Below are 23487 nucleotides of genomic sequence, written 5' to 3' on the forward strand. Positions count from 1 at the left end.
CTGGAGGCAGGTCTGCGGTGATGTCGAGGAAGGCGTGGAGGTGCTGAGAGAGGCCGGGTGAAGGCAGAGCTCGTCATGGGTGGAGCCGGCGAGAGGAGGAACGCGGAAGCAGGCTGAACGCCTCTACGGGCCAGTGTGGTGACGTACGACTGATTTCTACCTCAAGAGAAGGGGAAGGCAAGTCAAACCAGTAATCAGCGGAGCCTTCCACTGATCAGGGACACGGAGCAGGCGCTGACTGGGGCTTGAGTGACACCTCAACATTACCGAAGTAAGCTGGGGATCTGCACTGGGAGAGGGTGGCAGAGAAGTTGCTCGAATCCTAGTCTTAGTGGGTAACGGGCCGGAGGCTTAGGGCGAGACACGCAAGCCTGAGGTGTCATAAATCAGGAATTCTGCAGCCCTAACAGTATTCCTTAGGAATCGGACCTGTGCCTTCCAGGAACTGCCAAACTTGAGAGAGGGTGAGCCCCCGATAATCTGTTCAAGTCATCAGTCACTGAGAACCAGGGCCGTAGGGCCGAATTAGAAGTCAGGGGATAACTTGAAGACGAGTATTCAGGGCATGGGAATGTTCTGGGGTTAAGCCACACCATCCCCTGTTGGAGTAGAGCAAACTATATGGCTGGTTGAGACATTTTTCAAGGGTGCTAATGGGGACAGGCCTGCTGTGCAGCTGTAACTTCTAGCGATTGTTGACCCTGAGTTCCCAAGGGTAATGTAAATGACAGCTCATTCACAGAGAAGCGTTATTCTGTTAATCCAACTCATTTAATCTGTAATATTAATGCTGAAAAGTGAGGGTGCGAGGGTAACTGCTGAGGATCTTTCCTCTTGAGAAATGATAATAGGAAATGTAATGTGAAGTCTTGAGGACGTCAAGAAATAAATGTGCAGTCATGTATTGTATTGAGTTATAAACCCTGCTAAGAGACAAAGAGATATAAAAAGAATATTTTATAAAGGAGATTGTATTTTTCTAAACCTGGTGTAGTGTCCTTTTTGGAGTGGATGGACGCTGGGTTCCTGTGAGGGTGTGACGCAAGCTTAACACTTTTGCCTTTGGAGGGACCTTTCTACCCTGTGTCAAGCTACCTTTGTGATCTGGTAACCCTAGGTCCAACACCTGGCCTCAGCAAAAAAATAAATAAAAGCCACAGCAGTCACTCAGCAGTTACTCCGATACACCCCCACCCCCTCCCCCACCTGGGTAGGTTCAATTCCAGAAGGAAGGGAGAGAAAAAGAAAAAACACAACCACCCAGCACCACTTCCTCATTGCCCTGTATCCAGGCACCTGACCTCCGCCCTCTTGGGGTCCTCCGGAAGGCTTTCTCGCAGTCCAACAGAGCCCGGGGAAGGGAAGAATCAGAGCCCCAAGCCTCCAGCAATCATGGAAGGCACACAGCAAGAGAACAGGGGGGTTGGCCAAGCAGCCTCTCCGCTGCTCGCCACCTGCGAACACCCGCGGCTCCCAACAGCCACCACCTGCTCGTTGAGAGCACCACTGAGGCAGTCAGGTGGGGCGAGGCGGGACCGCAACCAACGCGGCTCAGGAAGGTCGAGCAGACGCGGGCTCAACGTGAGCTCAACCAGCAAAATCAACAGCAACCGGACAGGCTTAAGAGAAGCGGACTAACAAACGCCGGCCGACCGCCGCCGCCAACCCGCAGCATTGCAGCACCTGAAGAACAGCAAGTCAAACAGAGAGGTTAGTGTAGGCTACTCCCGTGGCCGACTCCTAGCTGGCCGCCATGATATTGAAGAGCTAGAAAAGCAGCTAGCATCGGCTGAAACAGCCCTAAAAAGTGCGAAAACCCCCACCAGGGAGAAAAAATCCCTCGAAGACAGTGTAGAAGATGTACAGAGTACATTTAAGCTTAAAACCAAAATAATAATGCTTGAAAAGTGGGAGGCAAGCAAGATGAGTGACTTCGATCAGGGGGAGAACTGTGTCAAACTACTTGCTATGAAAAGTAGATCTGATAGGTCGCGTAGTTTTATTAATAAGATCAAGGTAGGAGCCAAAGTGGTAGAGGAAAAAAGGGGTACTGAGAAAGCATTTGTGGAGTTCTTTCAAGGCTTGTACAGGAAAGAATTATTGGTTGAGAATGAGGTCACCGATCAGTGGCTGGCTGGAAAACGACTGCCGAAATTGGATTTAGCGAGCCAAGCAATGTTGACCCAGAATATAGAGGAGGGTGAACTACGTGCAATCTTAGACAAAACTAAGAAAGGGAAAGCAGCAGGCGCCGATGCAATCCCAAATGAAGTCTATAAGCTAATACTAGATGAAATAATCCCGATCTGGTTGAGGTTGTATAATGAGATGCTTAGAGGGAATTCTCTCCTGCCAGATACCTGGAATGAGGCGGTTATTATATGTAAATTGTAAATGTAAATTGATACTTGTATAGGGCACTACTCACCCGCAAGGGTCTCAAGGCGCTTGTATGAATACCGCTGTGGAACCCATCCTGGCTTTCCCTGTGAGGTGTCCACTCCTGGGCACCCCCAAGGTGGAGGCCAGGCATCCTTAGCGTTGTGGGGGCCGTTGTGGAGATTAAGCAAGCTATTGCCCAGAGTGGCAGAGTGGGACTCCATGATTGGAATAGGCACCGAGGCGAGAATTATCAAGTCCGTGGAAATTTGAGCCCAAGACCCGCCGAGGCGGTGAATTGAACCCTGGTCCCGGGCTAGACCTCTGCATCAGGGTCTGCCGCTCTGACCATTGAGCCACGCTTCTCCACCCTTATGCTAATCTTGAAGCCGGGCAAAGATCCAACTCAGTGTCAATCTTACCGCCCTATTTCACTATTAAATTGTGATTATAAGTTTTTTGCGGGTGTGTTAAATGACCGGCTCAGCAAGATAGTGGGGTCAATCATCCTCCAAGATCAAAAGGGGTTTTTACCAGGCAGGCAGATGCTGGATCTGGTGTATTCCTTAATTGGCTTGGTTGACTTGGCAACAACATTAGGGGCCCCACTTGCTATCATTACGGTTGATGCTGCAAAAGCTGGCATTTTCTTAACAACACGTTAAAGGCTTTTGGGTTTGGAGCTAACTTTAGGGAAGTTCTTAGTAAAATATATAGTTCCCCCCGGGCACAGATTTTGGTTAATGGTAATCTTTCCGCGGCAGTCTCGATTCAGCGTGGTACAAGACAAGGGTGTCCATTATCAGCGATCCTCTTCGATCTATACATTGAGCCTTTAGCTCAAAGTCTAAGACAGAATGATAATATTTTACATTTTAAAATCAATGGGTTTACTAGGAAGATTGCTTTGTATGCAGATGATCTTATGTTATATTCTTCTAATGTTAATTTGACTCTATCTGAGTTAATGGCTGAAGTACAGTCTTTTGGGGAAGTGTCAGGTTAACAAGTTAATAGTGACAAAACCGAGATTATGGCTTGGAATACCGCTGCACAGGGGGTCAGGTTGTCTAAAGAATTAAAGTATCTGGGAGTGTTAGTAACTCAAGATATTGGAAAGATCCCCAAAACAAACTTAGATAAAGTCTCTAAGGAGGTGGAGCTTTTACTGAAGAGATGGCAGATTCTACCGTTATCTCATTACGGGAGAGTAAACCTGATCAAAATGTGTGCTCCCCAAATTTGCCTATCTTTTCAATAATATTCCTTTGGAATTTGATAAAACCGCTCTTTTGAAAATACAGGGTAAGATCTCCTCGTTTATATGGGCAAGTAAAGGGATCAGGTTATACTGGAAGAAGCTTAGTCGAAAGATGGTTAAGGGAGGCTTGGATCTGCCGGACCTTCTGTTGTACGGTTGGGCATATCAATAAAAAAATTGCAGGATGCTCCTTCATTGGTAGTATGTTTGAAGCCATGCTCTCTGATATGGATAAGGTGGGTTTTATGTATAAATTTGGAGCCCCTAAAGACTTTAAAAAGATTAGGCTTAAGACTTTATATACGGCGGCTAAATTATGGACTGAGTGTCAAGCTGTTTTAGGCTTGCTGTATTACAGTGATTGGGCTCCAGTGTGGGACTCCCCAGGAACGCCGGAATGCCTTGTAGACTCACTATCGCTCCCATTAAAAGAGGCTGGAGTCCTATTTTGGAAGGACATATTGGTTGGGAACATCTGTTATCCTTGGGAAGTATGGTGGAATATTACCAGCGGAGCCCTTTCCAGATTTAAATTTTACCAAATAGCATCCTGTTGTAGAAGTTTAAACAGGTTAATGCCCGAGGACACCGTCATGGAAGATGAGCTGCAAGAGCCAAAGGTTAGAAAAAGGAAGTTGGTCGTTGGTACCAGCATCTTCTTGAGGCAGCAAATAAGAAAATGGCCCGCCCATATCTGGTCTGGAAGAAGTGCTTGCCGAGTGAAGATCTGGAAAATTTATGGCAAGTATCTTTGGAAATTTTATATTCACTAACTAAACCTGCTGCACTCAGGAACATTCATTTCTTCACACTTCATAGGATATACTGGACGCACCTCAAGCTCTCGAAAATAAGGGGAGGTGGAGAGGCTAATTGTAGGAGATGTGGAGCCCCGAACGCAGATGATGTCCATATCTTCGCAGCTTGACCTCGGATCCAAGAGTTTTGGGGCAGCGTGGGTAAGACCTTGTCTGATCTATTGGGCATGGAGGTCGAGGTAAGCCCCTCTCTTATTATTTTTTGTATTATATTGAAGCCTGATGGCTTGTTGGGCTTCTCGGGCCTCGAGAGTTTATTGGTATTTTATCTCGTCCTGTTGGCAAGATGGGAGATCTGTAAGCTTTGGCACCAGGCCCTCCCACCAACTTGGAGAGACTGGTGGAATGTGGTACGATGTTTTAGAGATTTGGATCAAAAGGTCAATCAGTATAGGGGTCGGGCAGATCTGGAGTTGTTCTGGAACCTGCTAGATGGTAGTGTCGGTGTTTAATCTACCTGTGCTATCCAATGATTAGACCTCTCGGTCAGCTCCCGATGAGTGGTGTGGTCGGGAGCCACTTAAACACCATCAGCTGAGTCCACTCCCTTTAGATAAAAAAACAACAAGGGTGGTATAGGTTGAGAGGTCGTTATATCTATGGAGGTCATATGAGGAAAAAAAAAAAGAAGGTACATATTTTACTATCTATGCAGGTGAAGAAGAATTCTGTCCTTCGTCAGACATTGCATCTGCGGTAGTGGGTGTCATAGTGAATAAGAGGGTAGATTTTAGGAAGGAACTATGGGGCGTATTATCAAGTACGGCGTTAAAATTATCGGCGTTTTTGGTGGCCAAAAACTGCCGCTAAAACGGCGATAATGGGCTTGGTAATATGTCATATAGAATTCCAATAGAAGCCCATGTTAACACCAGAACATGGGCTTCTATAGGAATTCTCAAGGGCATATTATCAAGCCCATTATAGCTGCTTTAGCAGCATTTTTTTGCTGCTAAAGCGGCGATAATTTTAACGCCGTTCCTTGATAATATACCACTATCTTTGCGAGAGCAAAGGTAGCAAACTCCAGAGCATATTCAGGTAGCTTCAAGCACTACACCCAGCGCAGTGGCTGGAGTCGGGTGACAATACTATCTTGTTGAAGGTATGGCGTCTCTATTAGTTAAAAGTGAAATACAGCATCACATATGTGTTCGTTTTTGCTCTGGTGTGTTTGTTGTTAAGCCCTTGAGTATCTGTTACATGCACATGTTAATACACCGGAAAGAGAGAAATATGAGGTCCTCCAACAAAGATCTACTTAGACTTTGTAGACTTTCCTGTAGGGGAGAGTATTGCCTATTTAATAAATGTGGCAAGCTGACCTTCTTTAAAGCAACATCGAAAACTTCAGTTTGAAGAAGGCCTACTTTTGGTCAATGCCCACCATATAACCGGTATCCAAGTGCCACAATGAAACCCATCTTACGAAGCAGTATAAAGTAGCTGATGGGCAACCGTTTGATGCAGTGTACAACATTAGTTTGACTGACGTCATGAAGAAAATAATACTTAGTGGGCATTGCGTACATGTACTCTATGTCAAATTTTGAACTGACTTACGGTGATGGTCTTATTATTTCCTCCTTTACACGGTACACCAGAGTTTGTATTTTCTTTCGAAGAAACACAAAGACACCTTTAGTTTCCCAGCATTTTTTTACTTCATGGATATTCATGAACCTAAAATATAAACATCCGTTACGTCAAGATGAAATTGCATAAAAGGGCTTATACAATTGTGTGCACATTTACATTTGTATTTATTCTAAAAATGCTTTGCTTAAACAGGGCTCAGTGGTTCTTTACTGGTATCTTCATTTCAGATAAATGACCTAGAAATTAAAGAGTTGACAAAGCAAATATATTTAGTCTTCGTATAGAGAATGCACGTATCTTTAGAGGAAACGCTTAACATTTAAATACAACAGATATCGATAAAGACTACATAAAAACACCTGGTTTCAGATGTGCACACACAGATACCTAACCTTCCATTTAGATATACACCCACGATCCCTAATGTGTAATGTTCCTCACAGAGATGGAATTTGCCTTACTTTGCCTTGGTTTACCAACAATAACAGGACCGGTCCCATCCTCACAGAGTGGGTTAAAAGTCCTACACATACTCTCACGCATGCACACGAATACTTCAATGACATGTTTACATGCTGTATACATAGGCAGGTGCAGCTGTATGCTTCATGGTGTGCAATGCATTCTGTTTGTGGGATCACCAGTGGCCAAATAAAACACAGAGGAGCTGGAGTAAGAAGAACAAAACTGGTTGGACATGTAAAGGATTAGGTGACTGGTGTTAGATCTGATATCCTTGGTGTGGTTTTCCCACAGACTTTTGGCCTTTAACTTCCTAATTTTTGCTAAACTCGCTTTTGTTGGCGTTAGAATTCTGTACACTTTCCACCTGATAATTAGTAGTAAGGTTATTGTACTCCCCCTACTTAAAGTGGTAAAATGGTATGCACATGATTGGTACTTTTAATTTACTTATATGTCCGTAGTATATGATACTACATGTATTACCTTTCCTTGTCAACTAAGATAGGACTAATATTGCAATAGTCAATGGTAGCAATAAGTTAGAAGCAAGTGAAGATTAAAACCGCAGTTTATAATATGCTTGCTTTCCTGGAATCGGAAGAATCCGGCTGCTTGGAAGTGGGATATTTGGCAGATTGCGCTGTACAGTTAATTCAGCGGTTGTCCTAAATTGGGGTCCATGCTGACAGTCGAGCCGACGTATTGCTACCATTACCATTGCAATATTAGTCCTATCTTAGTTGATAAGGAAATGTAATACAGGCATGAATTACACTGTCCTGAGGATGATCCCTTCATCTTAGCACAGGGATCGAAATGTCGTCGACACCATATACACTATATGTCCCTGACTATAGACACTATATGTCCCTGACTATACTAGATGAAATATCACAATAGTGTATTTACGATTTATTAGCCTGTAAAAATGTGATATTATGCAGCCTGTCTCCCCTTGCCTGACACTACCCTCTATGTATGTCACACCTGTCTATATGTGGTAGTAGGACACAGTCTGTGTCCCACTTAGTTTTTTGTTTGAATATTTTTATTGCATTTTTTGTCATTTTGCAGCATTACACTCATGAAAAATTAGTCGTGCCGTATTACATATTGTTTGTCACAAGTTGCTTCAATTATACATTCACATGAGGGAGCTCCATTGCAGGAAGCGAAATAAAAGCAAAGCATTTAGTACAGAGTATCACTGTCATCGGTTACAGTCATGCAAATGAAAAAATATAAAGCAACAACAGTGGCAGTTCACAGTATAAAAGAAGAAAACAACAGTTGTTTCCCGGGATCACACCAGAGAATTGTTCAGTACGGATCACGGGTTATGTTATGGTAGCAGATCAAGGCAAAGGTATACAGCCTTTACAACAAAACTTTTACAACGAACTACCATTACAACGAAACTTTTACAACGCAAACCATTACAACGCATAGCGCTGGGGGGTGCTCTAAGATAGGGAATAGGTTTAATGTACTATCCAACACCTTCCCTACTATCCATGGGGACTGGAGTTGGAATAGTAAATTAAACTATTCACTATCCAGCGCCCAAAAGCATTATGCGTTGTAATGGTATGCGTTGTAAAACTTACGTTGTAAAGGTAGGCGTTGTAAAAGTATGCGTTGTAACGCCATACATCCCAAGGCAAATTGGGCACATCAGCAATGGAACATATATACAGATCTTTACTACAAACTAGTAAACGTAGAGAACAACCTGAAGATTCAGGAACTAGAGACTAGGCGGCAACTAAGAGTGAAAGTGTGTGTACTTGCGTTGGTCAGGGGACAGGTAGTGGGCAGGTATGTATGGCGTCTTGTCAGTAATGAGGATCAAACTATGCGACCGGTCATGTATGCAGCGGGAGGGGAGGGGTGGGGGTTAGCAGGGGGGGAGGAACTCAGCCAGTGTTATTCAGAGAATGGCATGAGCGTCTAAGCAATGCCACTCTGCAGGCACATCTGGATGTAAGCAGTCAAGGCGTCATCCCAGTCCTGCGCAATGGGATACATGTGGAGCCCCGCCGTCTCTTCTCTATGTGGCGCTACACTTTCCGCTCTTGCCCAGTTTTCAAACGAATTACGCCAGTGTATCGCCTGGGGGGGTGCACTATTTTTCCAGCGCCTGGTAATGAGACGTTTCGCAGTTATCAGCCCCTGGTCCAAAAACCTCGCTTGGACTTTCGAATGTTTTGTTCTTTTAAACAAACCCAATATACAAACTTCCCATGTATGCGGCAAGCTACCTCCTGTCGCTTTTGCCAAAGTAGCTGACACTGTAGTCCAGTAAGTGTGTAGGGAAGGGCACATCCAAAGTACGTGTAGGAGTTGTGCATCCACAAGTCCGCATCTGGGACATGCCGATGTGTCAAGCCCAAAGTAACGGTTGAGCTTATCTGGAGAGAGGTACGCACGGTGCACAATATAATATTGTATCATTTTGAAACGGGCATTACGCAGTATGTTCTGCGCCCCAGCCAGCACTTGCGCCCATTCTCTATCAGTCCAGTCCTGTCCTCTATCTACTGTCAATTTATCTTGCAGCCGCTGTGTAGAGAACTGTGTGTGTATGTGTAGTGCTTGGGCGAGCCAATATACTATGTGAGAGCCGTTTCCCATCACATGCAGGTATTGGATGAGCAAATGTGTTGGTGGTTCCTCTGTTAGGGCTCCCCAGGCTCGTGTCAATGTATGAAGGAGCATTGCATGTGTCAGGAATTGCCCGGCAGGTAGTCCAGTGTTGTCCGCCAGGGTCGCAAAAGAAAGTAATGTGCCCTCTGCAAATAAGTCACCCGGGCTTTCTAAATCAACGGCCGTCCAACTGCCTAGTGCAGGTTCCGTAAGCGGGCCTCCCTCCCAAGGTGTACCCAGTAGTGGTAGATTTGGGGCATATGGCGTGGTAGCGTTGGTAAGTTTCAGGCTCCTCACATAGCACTTTCTCGCTACCGCAAGGTGTAGATGATCAGGGCAGCGGACCTTAGTTAGGGGGTGAAACAGTGCGTGTACCTGTGCGACCGTCATGATTGTGTCATCCGAGGCAGTATCACCCAATATTTCCCACTTAACCAGTAGGTGACCCACTGCAACTGCGCAGCTAGATAGTAAAGTTCGTGGTTAGGGACAGATAGCCCTCCACTCTCCGTTGCTGCATATAGTGTCCGCAACGCAACTCTGGGGCGTCCCTTGTTCCAGATCAATCTTCTGGTCAGGGTTTCCAGCTCTCGGAAAGTGCGGGTTGGGACATAGACTGGAAGATTTGCATAAAAGTACAGCAACCTAGGCAGGGCAATCATCTTAGCGAGTGTAATACGACTGGGGACATTCAACGGTAGCGAATTCCAAAAGGACACCTGAGCTGCGAGCGACGAAATTGTTCTCGTAAGGTTACCGTCCAATAGGTCAGCGGGTTCACGATAAACATGGATTCCCAGGTAGTGAAAAACAGTTGGATACCAGAGGAGTCGTTCACCCATTACTACGATATCGGACTCCGGGGTGTCTTCAGCGAAAGAATATACACCTGATTTTGCCCAATTAACACGAAGTCCCGACACATTGCTAAAGATAGCAGTGAGCACGCATGGGAAGCAGGTCAGGTCTCTAATGTAGATCAGTAGATCATCTGCATATAGCGATATTGAGTGTATCCTGTCAGCTAACGGGATACCCCATTCTACACCGGAAGCACGCAGCCGCATCGCCAAGGGTTCCATCATAAGTGCAAAGATCAAGGGGGAAAGGGGAGACCCCTGTCTAGTGCCTCTGCGAACACGGACCGGGTGTGAGAAAAGCCTGCCTGTGCGCACACGCACCACAGGGTCTGAGTAAAGTAGTTCCACCATCTGAAGGTAGGCAGAGCCCAAACCAAACTTTTCCAACACCTGCCTAAGGTAGGGCCATTCCACAGAATCGAACGCTTTCTCAAGATCGAGAACCACGCACCCCGAGCGAGTCCATCGGGAAATGGCCAGACTTTGCACACGGAATAGTCGCCTAATATTATAAAAAAACACGGAAGATACAGTAGGTCTAATACGCTATCATAATAGGTAATCCTTATTATGGAAATTCAGAGTAGTAGATACCAAGTGGTTATCTATAGAAACATAAGAGAGCAATCAGAACAATCTCAATTCGTGAGTGAGAAAACCCATCAGCACACCGATTGGTGGAGCCTCATCATCTGGGTTTTGTAACTGCGAATGGTGCCCATAGGACAACACCTCAATTGATTCAATGAGGGTTGTAAAGTGTGGATCATCAAACGCACAAGACACAAACCATCACACAGAAGATGGGTGTTATAAAGAGCTGATAGGAAAAAATTGCAGTGCCCAAAAGAATAGTGTGAAAGAGTTAAAAATACCTGTCGTGATGACTAAAGAGCAATTTTATTAGGGGTGACCATCAGGACGGTATGTTTAAAAACAGAGTGGGTATAGTATTGTGAAAAAATATTACTTATGTTTCTATAGATAACCACTTGGTATCTACTACTCTGAATTTCCATAATAAGGATTACCTATTATGATAGCGTATTAGACCTACTGTATCTTCCGTGTTTTTTGATAATCGAGTTGGGGGACAAGATACCGATAGGTCTTTAAAATAAAATTTTCCCCTAGGACCCCCCTCACTTTTCTGTTTGTATTGCCTAATATTATAAGACATGCTGCGGGTAGGTACAAAGCCGTTCTGGTCAGCATGTACCAGCGCGGGGACCAGAGGCGCCAACCTCTGGGCCAGCGCAGACGCTAGGATTTTGTAATCCGTATTAAGGTGAGCAAGTGGCCTGTATGATCCGATATTGAGCCCGTCTCTGCCAGGCTTCAAAAGTGATATCACGTTCGCTTCATTCAAGGTCAGCGGGAGAGCAGCATCTTCGATTGCCGCTCCATACATCCGTAAAAGTTCAGGAATAAGGATGGTAGAGTAGGCCTTATAAAACTCCGCAGGTAATCCATCTGGACCCGGGGTTTTACCATTGGAGAGGGAAAATATAACTGTCTGAATCTCCTCCGCCGCAAGTGGTGCACCTAATTCTTTGCCCTGCTCATTGGTAACCGCTGGTAGGGTCAGCTCCGACAGATACTCGGAGATATCCTCCTCGGTGACTCGCAAACGGGAACGGTACAAGTTCTCGTAATGACTCCTGAAAGCCTCGTGTATAGCCCTCTGCGTGTAGACAATGGTGTTCTGAGTGATGCGGATTGACAGTACCGGTGACGATTGGGTGTCTTGCCGTATCAGCCATGTTAATAGTTTACCTGGCTTATCCCCAGCGTGGTGCGTGCGCGCCGAGTGTGCAGCATAGTTTAAGTTCTTCAGTCTATCCAGAAGTTGAGTGTGCCGTTCACAGGCCGCCACTAACCTCGTATCGTCTCCCCCCGCTGCCTCCTGCTCGCAGGTCAGTAGGGTGGATTCTACTTTCGTCAAATCCCTATGCACCTGGCGTCTCATTCCCGCCTGCGTGCTCAAGCAATAACCTCACGTGACCACCTTAAACGCGTCCCATTCAATCTGTGGGGTGGATGCAGTGTCATTATTGTTCTCAAAATACTGTAAAATGCGAGTCGAAAGCAACTCTCTGTATGGGGCGTCCAGTAAGACATCCGGTTGGAGTCACCACGTGGGGATCGGTGGGTGCGGGCGCTCCCAGGCAAAGTCAAGGGTGTGAGGGTTGTGGTCCGAGATAGCAGGTGTCTGTTACATAGGGCAGTCATTCGCTCGACAACATGAATCTGTCAAGTCTGACATGAAGCGTGTTGGCACCTGAGTAGTATGAGTACGTTCTTGTATTAGGATTGCGACTGCGCCAGGCATCACAGAGGTCCCACTGCATCGCCCAGTCCACTAATGCTTTCGGTGCTCCAACCATCGGCGCATTGGCTAGGGGGAGGGGGAGCGATCGGTCCAGTGTAACATCTAAAACACAATTATAGTCGCCTCCAAGCAAAAGTGGCACACCCGGCCTTGGCGCTATCACTGTCGATAATCGTGAAAGGAAGCGCTCTTGTTCAGTGTTAGGAGCATAACCAGACGTTATGACTACCTGTTGTCCATCCAGTCTACCCTGAAGCAGCACATATCTGCCCTCAGCATCTATTTTACTGTGAGTGAGAGCAAACGGGACCCCTGGACGAATCCACACCAAAGTTCCACGCGCATATGCTGAGAAACCTGTTGCATACAGCTGTCCCCTCCACCGGCGACGCAGCGTGAGTACCTCCGGGTCTGCCAAGTGGGTCTCTTGCAATAACGCTACTTGTACCTGGTGTCGCTTAAGATATGAGTAAACCTGGTAACGGCGTGAAGGGGTATGCATACCACGCACGTTCCAGGTGCAAAATTTAACTGTAGCCATTGCAACTTCGCTGCCCCATGCCTCGTCCCAACCACCCACCCACAGCACCCAGACAAGTAGCGCAACAGATCAGACCTCCATACAATGCACAGCAAATCGTTCGCATTTTCCCGCTTCCTCGCAAGCACACTTCAGGGGAAAAGGAAAAGTAAATCACCAGTCTCATAAACATGGAAAACATAAACACAATTCCAAAAGGTCGACAGCAGAACATGTTGTCGTCCAAACGCTCTAGTGAGCACTAATAGTCCGTAAATTCAAGGGGGGGTCACTGAGTTCTCAGTACTAGTTGTACAAAGGGTTCATGCAATCAGGGTGAGGATATGGTCCCCCCTCCACAGGCAGCCAGTGTTATGTGGCCCATCATCAGCAAGAGTTCCCGGTGGATGAGGCATCCAATTCTAGCAGTCCAGGAACAGCCGCGGGCCGTGGAGGGAGTTACGGTGGGGCAGGGAGGCAGGGAGGGGGAGGGGCAGGGTGGAGGGTGCTAAGAACAGGCATATGGCTCATTGCAGGTAAGTACACAATCTAATTAATAAAACGAAATTCGTAGCGCGCACAGCATTGCTTTTTGCCATGCAGTGCGCGCTACGAATTTCGTTTTATTAATTAAATTGTGTACTTACCTGCACTGATCCATATGCCTGTTCTTAGCACCCTCCACCCTGCCCCTCCCCCTCCCCGCCTCCCTGCCCCACCGTAACTCCCTCCACGGCCCGCGGCTGTCCAGGAATCAAGTGATCGGTAGTATCGCAGGGCAGGGCACTGGGGGCAAGAGGGTACCTTCCGGGAGGATGTCCATGAGCCAACGCTCCACATGTTCCGGCGCTTCTCTAGGTTCCCATCTCCGGCAGACCCACTATGCGGATGTTGTTTCTTCTCGCCCGCCCTTCCGCATCCTCTGCGCGATCTTCCAGGAACTCCACTCTGTTAAGAAGATCTTGAACATGTTTGTCCATTTGAGTGACCTTAGGAGACAAATCTGTCAATGCGGTCTCCAGAGTTGGCGTCCGGTCAGAGAGTTTTTTGTGATCAGCTCGAAGGTGCGTCAGGTCTATGGCCACTCTATCAATTTTTGTCTCTAGAGAGGTGCGGGTCGGTTGCATCGACTCCTCCAGTCTTTCCATTGCTGCCAACATCGTGTCCAGTTTGGAGGCGGTTTGGTCCAGCTCGGCCTGCTTCGCCATTTTCCCTTTCACCTGCGCGCCTCCGGTTCCAGCTCTAGTCTTAGGGACCACAGACATGGGAAGTACCGTAGGGTTTAGTCAAGGGTATGGTCCGAAGAGTCTCTTTATGCAACTCGTATAGAATGTCTTGTCGTAGTGGTGACACGGTTCAACTGCGAAGGAGCGTAGGTCGTCCACTTCCTGTGGACACGCAGTATATACGCTTTCTGTAGGACCAGTCTCAGGTGGGAGAGGCACCAGGCCCGAGTCGATCGTGTCATCTCCCAGGCGCAAGGAGGGGCTAACGATGCAACTAGTTAGCAGGAAGATGTCTGGTGCAGGGATCTAGCTCAGGGGGGGCACGATCCGAGAGAGACGGCCCTCTCCGGTAGCTGTACATCCGGCTGTTATGGTGCCTAGTGTCTTTAATGAATCAAATCAATGTTATCTTCGTGCGCGCCTTTTTAAGTGAAATTTTGACGCAATTCCTTTTGGCGTATTCCTTGTAAGTCTGTGTCCTACAGAGCCTTTAAATCAATGTGAATATATGTGGTTGGCAGACCACAAAGGATACGCTCCTTTAACTTGAAACAAGAGCGTTTCTTCACTCACACGTACTAGTGCTTCATTTTGATTATTTTCCAAAAAACAGTTGAATCAATTAATCATGAGTTCATGAGACATAAAGTTGACGATTATATTTGTTCTTTAATCGGGTTAACATCTTTGTTTGTAATTCATTTGCGTTGCAGAAAAATTCATTTCAATCATGAATATATTTTCAATTATGCCCAATGTATTTCGGGTTTAGGAAAACCCTTCGTCAGGGGCCTGTCAAAAGGAGATAAAAGGATACATTCAGGACCTTACCATTCAGCAACTATCAAAAGCCTACATACTAACTCAAAACAATGGTCTAATACAGTTTGCAATCTAGTAGAGAAATAAAAATACATGATTCCTAAAGAATGAAAATACATGATTCCTAGCGCATGACAACAATAGGTGTGGGAAAGAGTACACTCCGTGAATACTCGGAATGCGAAAACAAAGAGTATCGGTGGATATCTCATTTACAAACCGCAAGGGTTAATTGTGGCGTTCATGATGTGAAAGCATTAGTAGTTCGGAAAAAGGGACCTTGGAAGCATCGTTACAGTTAAACAAAAATACGAGCAGAGAGGTATATCTGGCAGTGGACAAACTTACTGAAAACAACGCGGTCTCCTACATCGGTTCCGGGTTCCAGGTAGAGGAAGTGTGGGAGGAGCCAATCAGGGGACTACTTGTATATAGAATACAGTCACGTGGTATATGGCCAGTGTGACTCGTGTTGGGAAAATAATTCAACTGATGTAAAAAACAACAGAGCGGCTGGAAATCTTCAGTGCGATTGCAGAAAATAATGTAAATAGGGTTACGGGAAAGTTACTGTGGAGTAAAACAGTGACTAATAACGGATACCGGGCGGTAGCCATGGGACCTACTAAGGATTGGTGTGATAGGTTGAGAGTTCCGATCACGTGTGTCGGAAGGCTGAAATGTGGCTACAAATGAAAGGATTGCGAAATGTGGTGTGGGTCATGGGGACATGAAATAAATGATAACAAGTGGAAAAATATAATATAAAAATGAAACGCAATGACTCTTGAGCAATAAACAATATAAAAAAAGTTCAGTGTGACAACAATAATAGTGTCAGCGATAACTTATCACGATCTCACAATTTAAGTAACAATATTGGATGCGAGTCATCATAATAACCAGCTCTATGATGAGTGATAAAATAAATCAATGATTGGTGATAAAATAAATCAAAGTCAATAGGTTTCAACATTGAGTTGGATGTATGGAGTTCTGCAGACTAGGGTACTGTGGGGGGTGGGAACTGCCACCGTCCCTTAGCTGTGTAACAGTTCTTTATAGAAAACATGCCAGTTCAATTCTATCATTCATCCCTGTCGGCTGAAGAGATTGTAATTTTTTGATCCAATAAAATTCTGCCTGTAAACGCTGTTTTACAGGATCCATGTCGCAGCGTTGTGGGAGTATCTCAAGTATAGTAAATCTTAATTGGGAGATCTGGCGATTGGCTTCCTGCCAATGCATGGCTATGGTGGATTTATTGTTCATGGTGCGTATGTTGCTCTTATGTTCTGGTATTCTTACTTTCATTTTTCTTTCAGTTTGGCCGACATAAGTCTTGCCGCACGGGCATTTGATGGCGTAGATGACCCCCTCATTAGGACCACCCCCTCATTTTAAAAACCAGCCATGGTCCATGCAGGTAACAGCAGTGGGGCCGTGTAAGGGGGGATTCCGAGGGACGATGCCAAGGGAAAATCAAATAAATAGTCCCTCTGAATCCCCCCTTACACAGCCCCACTGCCCCAACGCTGTTACTGGCACAGACCGTGGCTGTTAAAAACTGCAGTAAAAAATCTGGGTGTCTGAGCACCTTGTCCTTTGAAGTCCAGGTGAAGTAGGTGGCAAGCATCTACTTTGGACTCCTACGAGGCCTAAAACCCATGGATTTTTTGATTCTCACACTCGCCAGATGATTGTCCTGTCCACTATACTCTCTAGGTTGCACTACTGCAATGTGCTGTTTCTGGGATCCATTAGGACAGTGATCAAAAGACTACAGACAGCCCAAAATACTGTGGCATGTCTTCTATTTGCTCTCCCTAAGTTCTGTCAAGTTTCCAGCTTCATCCACAGGCTACACTGGCTACCTGTGAATAAGAGAATCCTTTTCAAGGCTCTATGCATTACTCATAAAATTCTCAGTTGTCATGGGACTCCCATTCTATCTAATCTGTTAGATCCACATGTCCCCTTTTGGGCCTTGCACTCAGCTAAGCTCTAGTTAGCTGCTGTTCCTCGTATAAGAAGAGCAAGAACAGGAGTGTTCTCTTTTGTGCTAAGCCCTCCACCTCTGGAATGCTTCAACTGTGTTCATTAGGAGCCTCCAGAATCACTGGGCCTTCAAAAAGGCCATGAAGACCTGTCTCTACTCTATCTAACCCTCTGTTTAGTTCTGCAGACCTCTTCTCTGTAACCAACGATGAGACGTACCGTTACTGGGGTAACCATAAACTTTATAAATACCTTAACATAACATAACATAACATAACATAGTAGCAGACTGGATACGAACCAACTGCCTGCAGCTCAAATAAGACAAGACAGAAGTATTTGGCAATAAAATCTCCTCATGGGACTCCACATGGTGACCATTGGAGCTAGGAAAAACACCCACAAACCAGGCAAGAAATCTAGGGATCATCCTCGATGACAAGCTCAATATGATGGCTCAAGTCAATGCAGTGGGAATATTCTGCTTCTACATACTATGTATCCTACGAAAGACCTTCAAATGGTTGTCTAAGCACACACTCATCACCAGTATGTTGGACTAATGCAACACTCTCTATGACGGAATCCCCAAACAACTACTACACAGACCGCAGACCATCCAGAACACTGCTGCAAGACTCACACTCTACCTTCCACTCTGCAGCCATATCACACCACACCTCAAGAAGCTTCACTGGCTCCCCATTCACAAGCGCAGCCAATGCAAACTTCTCACGCACACATACAAAGCTCTACACAACACAGGACCAGAATACATGAACAGCCTCGTACACTTTCACCAATCCACCAGGCGTCCACGCAATGCCTCACTCTCACTCGCACACCTTCCTATATCTGCAAAAGCAGAACTGGAGGTCGCTCATTCCTCTATATCACATCCATGACTTGGAATTACCTCCCTCAATACATCAGAGCCTCCTCCTCACTTCTTAAGTTGCGTAAGAAGCTGAAGATATAACTTTTAGTAAAAGCACCTTGGGGACCTACCATCTACACACCTACCGAAGGGACTGGATACCCTCTCAGATGATTAGAGCGCTATACAAATCAATGTAATATGACATAACCTAGGGTGTGCCTCAAAGCATAAAGAGGTCTTTGACTACCTCTGGATAAAGACGTCAATCAAGCAATCAGAGGGTTTATAAAATGCGCTACTCACCCGTGAGGGTCTCAAGGCACTGGAGGGGGCGAGGGGGGTGAGGGGAGTCAGTCGAACAGCCAGGTCTTTAGGTTCTTCCTGAAAGTGTGTAGGGTAGGGGATCATCTGATGGTGACTGGGAGCTTGTTCCAGGCGTTGGCTGCGAAGTAGGAAAAGGCTCTTCCACCTGCTCTGTTTCTGCGGATGCTGGGGGTCTCTGCTAGGGCGAGGTCGGCGGAGCGGAGGTTCCTCTTTGGTACGTGGAAGGGGACCCTCCCTTTGAGGTATTTTGGTCAGATGTTGTAGAGGGATTTGTAGGCGTGGGTGAGCAGCTTGAAGGTAATCCTCTTCTCGACGGGGAGACCATGGAGGTTTCGTAGATGTCGGGTCATGTGTTCGTTCCGTGGGGTCCCGTGGACAAGTCTGGCTGCTGTCTTCTGGATTGTTTGGAGCTTGTGTAGGAGAGTTATGTTGATTTTGGCTTAGAGGGTGTTCCCGTAGTCAAGTCTGCTGGTTATGAGTGCGTGGGTGACAGTCTTTCTGCATTCAGGGGGTACCCATTTGAAGGTCTTGCGAAGGATGCGAAGGCAGTTGAAACTGGTGGGGACGATGGACTTGATTTGGCGGGTCATTATGAGAGAGGAGTCCAAAATGATGCAGAGGTTCAGTGCATGGTCTGTAGGGGTGGGAGGACTTCTGGGGCAGAGGGCCACCAGGTGTTGTCCCAGGTGGAGGTGGAGGGTCTGAGGACGAGGACCTCGGTCTTCTCCAAGCTGAGCTTCAGGCAGCTATTTTTTGTCCAAGCTGCAACGTTTTTCACTGCTTCCTGGAAGCAAAGTCTGGTGTCTTCGGGGTCCTTCATGAACTGGGTGTCAGCGGCGTATCATACTATGCTGAGTCCATGCTGTCTGACAATGGCGGCTAGTGGGTCCATGTAGATGTTGAAGATCGTAGGGCTGAGCGATGATCCTGGGGCTACCCTGCAGTTGATCTCTGTGGGTTCGGAGAGGAAGGGGAGAGTCTGATCCTCTGGGTTCTGCTGGAGAGAAAGGATAGGACCCAGTCAAGGCGTTGTGGAGTCTGGCTGCGAGAATGCGGTGTGAGACGGTGTCGAAGGCTGCGACAAGATCTAGTAGGATGAGGGCCGCAGTGTGGCCCTGGTCGAGTAGCATGCGGATGTCATCAGTCGGAGGGCAGTCTTGGTGCTGTGGTTGCTGCGGAATCCGGACTAAGAGGAGTCTAGGATGGAGTTCTCCTCGATGAACGCGTTCAGCCGAACGTTTACAAGTCTCCCTGTGACTTTGGCAGCAAAGAGGAGGAGTGAGATGGGCCGGTAGTTTTTCAGATCGGCTGGGTCCGCCGTGGGCTTCTGAGGGAGGGTTTAATCTCTGCCGGCTTTCAGTCATCAAGGAAAATTCTGGATTTGAAGTAGGCATTGATGGTATATCTTAGTTAGGGTACGATGGTGGTGGCAGCCCTGTGGTGGATGTGCAGTGGTCAGGGGTCAGTGGGGGCCCCTGAGTGAGTGTTGTTCATGATCGCGGAGATGAGTTCAATGGTGGTCAGATTCCAGGTTGTGATCGATGGTCGGCCTGTGGTCGGTGGTGGTGTCAGGCGACTGTTCGCTGAAGTTGTCGTAGAGGGTCTTGATTTTCAGATTGAAGTATGAGCTGAGCTTGTTGCAGAGTTCTGGGGATGGTGTAACGTCCGTGGCTTCACTGGGGGGGTTTGGTGAATTGCTATATGAAGTTGAAGAGTTCTTTGGCGTTGGTGTGATTTTGTTCTTGATGAAAGTCCTATGGGTGTCTCTTATGCTCTGGGGGTATTCCTTCAGGGCGCTTTGTAGCTGTTCAGGTCTTCCCTGGTTTTCCGATTTCGCCAGGTTTTCTTAAGATGTCTTGCAGGAGCGCCTGACTTCCTGGAGTTCGGTGGTGAACGAGGCAGCCTTCGGGGGCGTTGTTTGGTGGGGAAGCAGAGGGGTGCAAGCTTGCCAGCGCAGCTGGAGATCCAGCTGTGAAATTCTTTGGCTGTGGAGTTGGTGTCAGTCATAGTTCAGGGGGGTCTAGGAGGAGGGTGGGGTTGAGGTGTTCCTCTGTGATCCTACTCCAGTTCCTTCATAGCGGGCAGGGGGAGGGTCTTTGTGTGCAGTGGAGGTGTTGAAGGAGAAGTGTATTCAGTGGTGGTCGTTCCAGGGGGGCTGCGAGGTGTCGCTGAAGTGGATGTTAGTCCCTCCTGCGAAGATGGGGTTGAGGGAGTGTCCTGCTCTGTACGTAGGGGTGGTGACGAGCTGCTTCAGTCCGAGGTTGGCGAGGTTATCAAGGAGGGTGATGGAGTCAGGGTCGCTGCGGTTGTCGAGGTGAAAGTTCAGGTCTCTGAGTAGGATGTAGTCCTTAGAGGTGATGGCGTGGGGTCGGCAATGGTGGTTGCGGACTGGGTGCGAGGCCGGGGGTCAGTATGTAAGGGTGCTGCGCTGTGTGGTCCTGGAGCTGGTCTGGATCTGGAAGTGGAGGTGTTCTGTGTAGGAGTGGGGGCCGCTTGTGATTCAGGTGGAGATTCGGAAGGAGGTCTTGTGTGCAACTTCGAGTCCACCTCCTGGGCGGTGGTGCGGTTCTTTCTCTGGGTGTTGTATCCGTCAGGGTTGTTGGTGGCAATATCAGGGCCAGAGGTGGCAGTGGTCTAGGTTTCAGTGAAGAAGGCGATGTCGGGTGAGAGGGTGTCAAGCAGGTCTCCGATCTTTGCGGCATGTCTGTGTAAGGAGCGTACATTGAGGAGGATGCATGCCAGGTTATCAGTGGTGCAGGGGTCCAGGGAGCCTTCTGCGGTCATAGGGGAATTGTTGATGGTGAAGGATTGTCGGCAGTGTCTGCAGGAGAACTGTCCATTGGGGGTGTTGAGTGTGGATCTTTGGCAGTCGTTGTGTCATCCGGGGTTGAGTGTGTGGACTGCGGCAGAGTTGTATCGGCGGGGTTTTGGAAATCCAGGGTTCGTGGCGCTGGCCGCAGTCGGGTAGCATACGGGTGTAGACTGGCTTGCCTTAGGTCCGCCAGCAAAAACAACAGTTGATGGACAGAATGCAGAACAATGTGATACATTCACCCTAGTACAGAGATTTGGGCTTAATCCATCGTTTTTTTGTTTACCATGCCACAACAATTTGTGCAAATCAGTTTTGACCCTGCGCCCAATGGGAACAGTCCAGGCCAAACTGCAGGCCAGGTCCTCCCTGGACTGGAAACAAGCATCCTACGACTGGTTTCCTGGTTTCACCCTCCTTCAGCCAGGATAGCTTGATTCCAGTGGCATGGAGAGCACGAGACTCACGTCTGAGCATACCCGTCCCACTCTGGGTGACAAATGCAAAAACAACAGTTGAAGGACAGAATGCAGAACAATATAATACATTCACCCGAGTACAGAGATCTGGGCCTAAATCCATTGTTTATTTGCTAACCATGCCATTCCAGTTTGAACCCAGCAATATGCAAATCAGTCTTGACCCTGTGCCTCATGGGAACAGCAAATACACAAAGACCTAGACTATGGAAGCACATCTGAAAATTCACCCTTGTTTAGAATATTTCGTTTGTTGCTATTCTTTAGCAAACATAACTCCCCTTGTTACATCATTAATTGGGGTAGCCAAAATATCTGGGGTTAGTGCTTAGTTCAAAAAGTTGCCTGATTCTCATACAGCAGTAAAATACAGTTGCGAGACCAATCATACCACACTTAATCTCGTGACACAACAAATATAGTGATAAACCGAAAAAAAGTGGGTGGAAGCGAGATGGCACCTCACGGGCGCACCACCAAGCGGGGACCTGACTGGTACTCGTCAGGACTGCCCTGTTGTCATCATCGGTACCATCAAGCTTAGAACAGAAAATAGTGTCCAAATACACAAAAGATTTGTGCAGAAAAAAGTGCAGTGAGCATAGAGAAGAATAACCAGTACAGTGTCAATCAACACATTAAAACACTCATAACACAACACAGACACAATACTTTTATTCAATTTCTTGTGTTGTGTATGGTAAAAAATAAAAGGAAAAAAGTAGGGGTGGTTATCACCTATTTAACCACTCATACTCTTACTTGCCGACATGTTTCATTGCCTGGTAACTTGTAGGCAATTTCATCAGGGCGTCATGTATATTAAAGCCACTGCAGGTGGACCCACATGTCTTCGCAACCTTAACTGGCCATAGGTGCTCCTACCAGCCAGACGTGACGCGGTTGTATTTTAAAAGACAAATCGCAAAAAGTCGATTGTTCACTTCTCCCTTTCCGAATGCGAACCGTGGAAAAGCGGCTGCTGTATCTCAGCCCGTGCCATATGGGAACAGACCTGCCCGAACTGCCAAGCCAGGTCCTCCCTGGACTGGAAACAAGCATCCTAGGATCAGTTTTGGGATTTCAGCCCTCATCAGCCAGGATAGCTTGATTTCAGTGGCATGGAGAGCACCGTACTCATGTCTGAGCATACCTGTCCCACTCAGGGTGACAAATGCAAAAACAACAGTTGATGGACAGAATGCAGAGCAATGTCATACATTCACCCTAGTACAGAGATCTGGGCCTAAATCCATAGTTTTTTTGCTCAATATGCCATTCCAATTTAAACCCAGCCATATGCAAATTAGTCTTGACCCTGTGCCCCATGGGAACAGTCCAGCCGGAACTGCCAAGCTAGGTCTTCCCTTGACTGGAAACAAGTATCCTAGGACCGGGTTCAGGCTTTCAGCCCTCATCAGCCAGGATGGCTTGATTCCAGAGGCATGGAGATCACGGGTCTCACGTCTGGGCATACCCGTCCCACTTGGGGTGACAAATGCAAAAACAACAGTTGATGGACAGAATGCAGAACAATGTCATACATTCACCCCAGTACAGAGATCTGGGCCTAAATCGATCGTTTTTTTGCTCAACATGACAATCCAATTTGAACCCACCCATATGAAAATCAGTCTTGACACTGTGCCCCATGGAAACAGTCCAGCCTGAACTGCCAAGCCAGGTCCTCCCTGGACTGGAAACAAGCATCCTAGGACCGGTTTTGGGATTTCAGCCCTCATCAGCTAGGATAACTTGATTTCAGTGGCATGGAGAGCATCGGACTCATGTCTGAGCATACCCGCCCCCCTCAGGGTGACAAATGCAAAAAAAAAACAGTTGATTGACAGAATGCAGAATAATGTCATACATTCACCCCAGTACAGAGATCTGGGCCTAAATCCATGTTTTTTTTGCTCACCATGACATTCCAATTTGAACCCAGCCATTTGCAAATCAGTCTTGACCCTGTGCCCCATGGGAACTATCGAGCCGGAACTGCTAAGCCAGGTCCTCCCTTGACTGGAAACCAGTATCCTAGGACCGGTTTCGGCCTTTCAGCCATC

At 47.0% G+C, this 23487-nt stretch overlaps 1 protein-coding gene across 2 annotated transcripts in view; it reads right to left on the reverse strand.

The window, feature by feature from the left end:
• The window catches only part of LOC144823936 (sperm-specific sodium:proton exchanger-like), an 8804346-nt gene that overhangs the window by 3995866 nt on the left and 4784993 nt on the right, over positions 1-23487 (reverse strand). For both annotated transcript variants that reach the window (XM_078682870.1, XM_078682871.1), the window contains one exon: positions 6022-6141. In XM_078682870.1, the coding sequence (XP_078538996.1) occupies positions 6022-6141 (120 nt within the window). The remainder of the gene's footprint in view (positions 1-6021; positions 6142-23487) is intronic.

This window comes from Lissotriton helveticus, chromosome 3_1, assembly GCF_964261635.1.
Source record: "Lissotriton helveticus chromosome 3_1, aLisHel1.1, whole genome shotgun sequence".
NCBI lineage: Eukaryota > Metazoa > Chordata > Amphibia > Caudata > Salamandridae > Lissotriton > Lissotriton helveticus.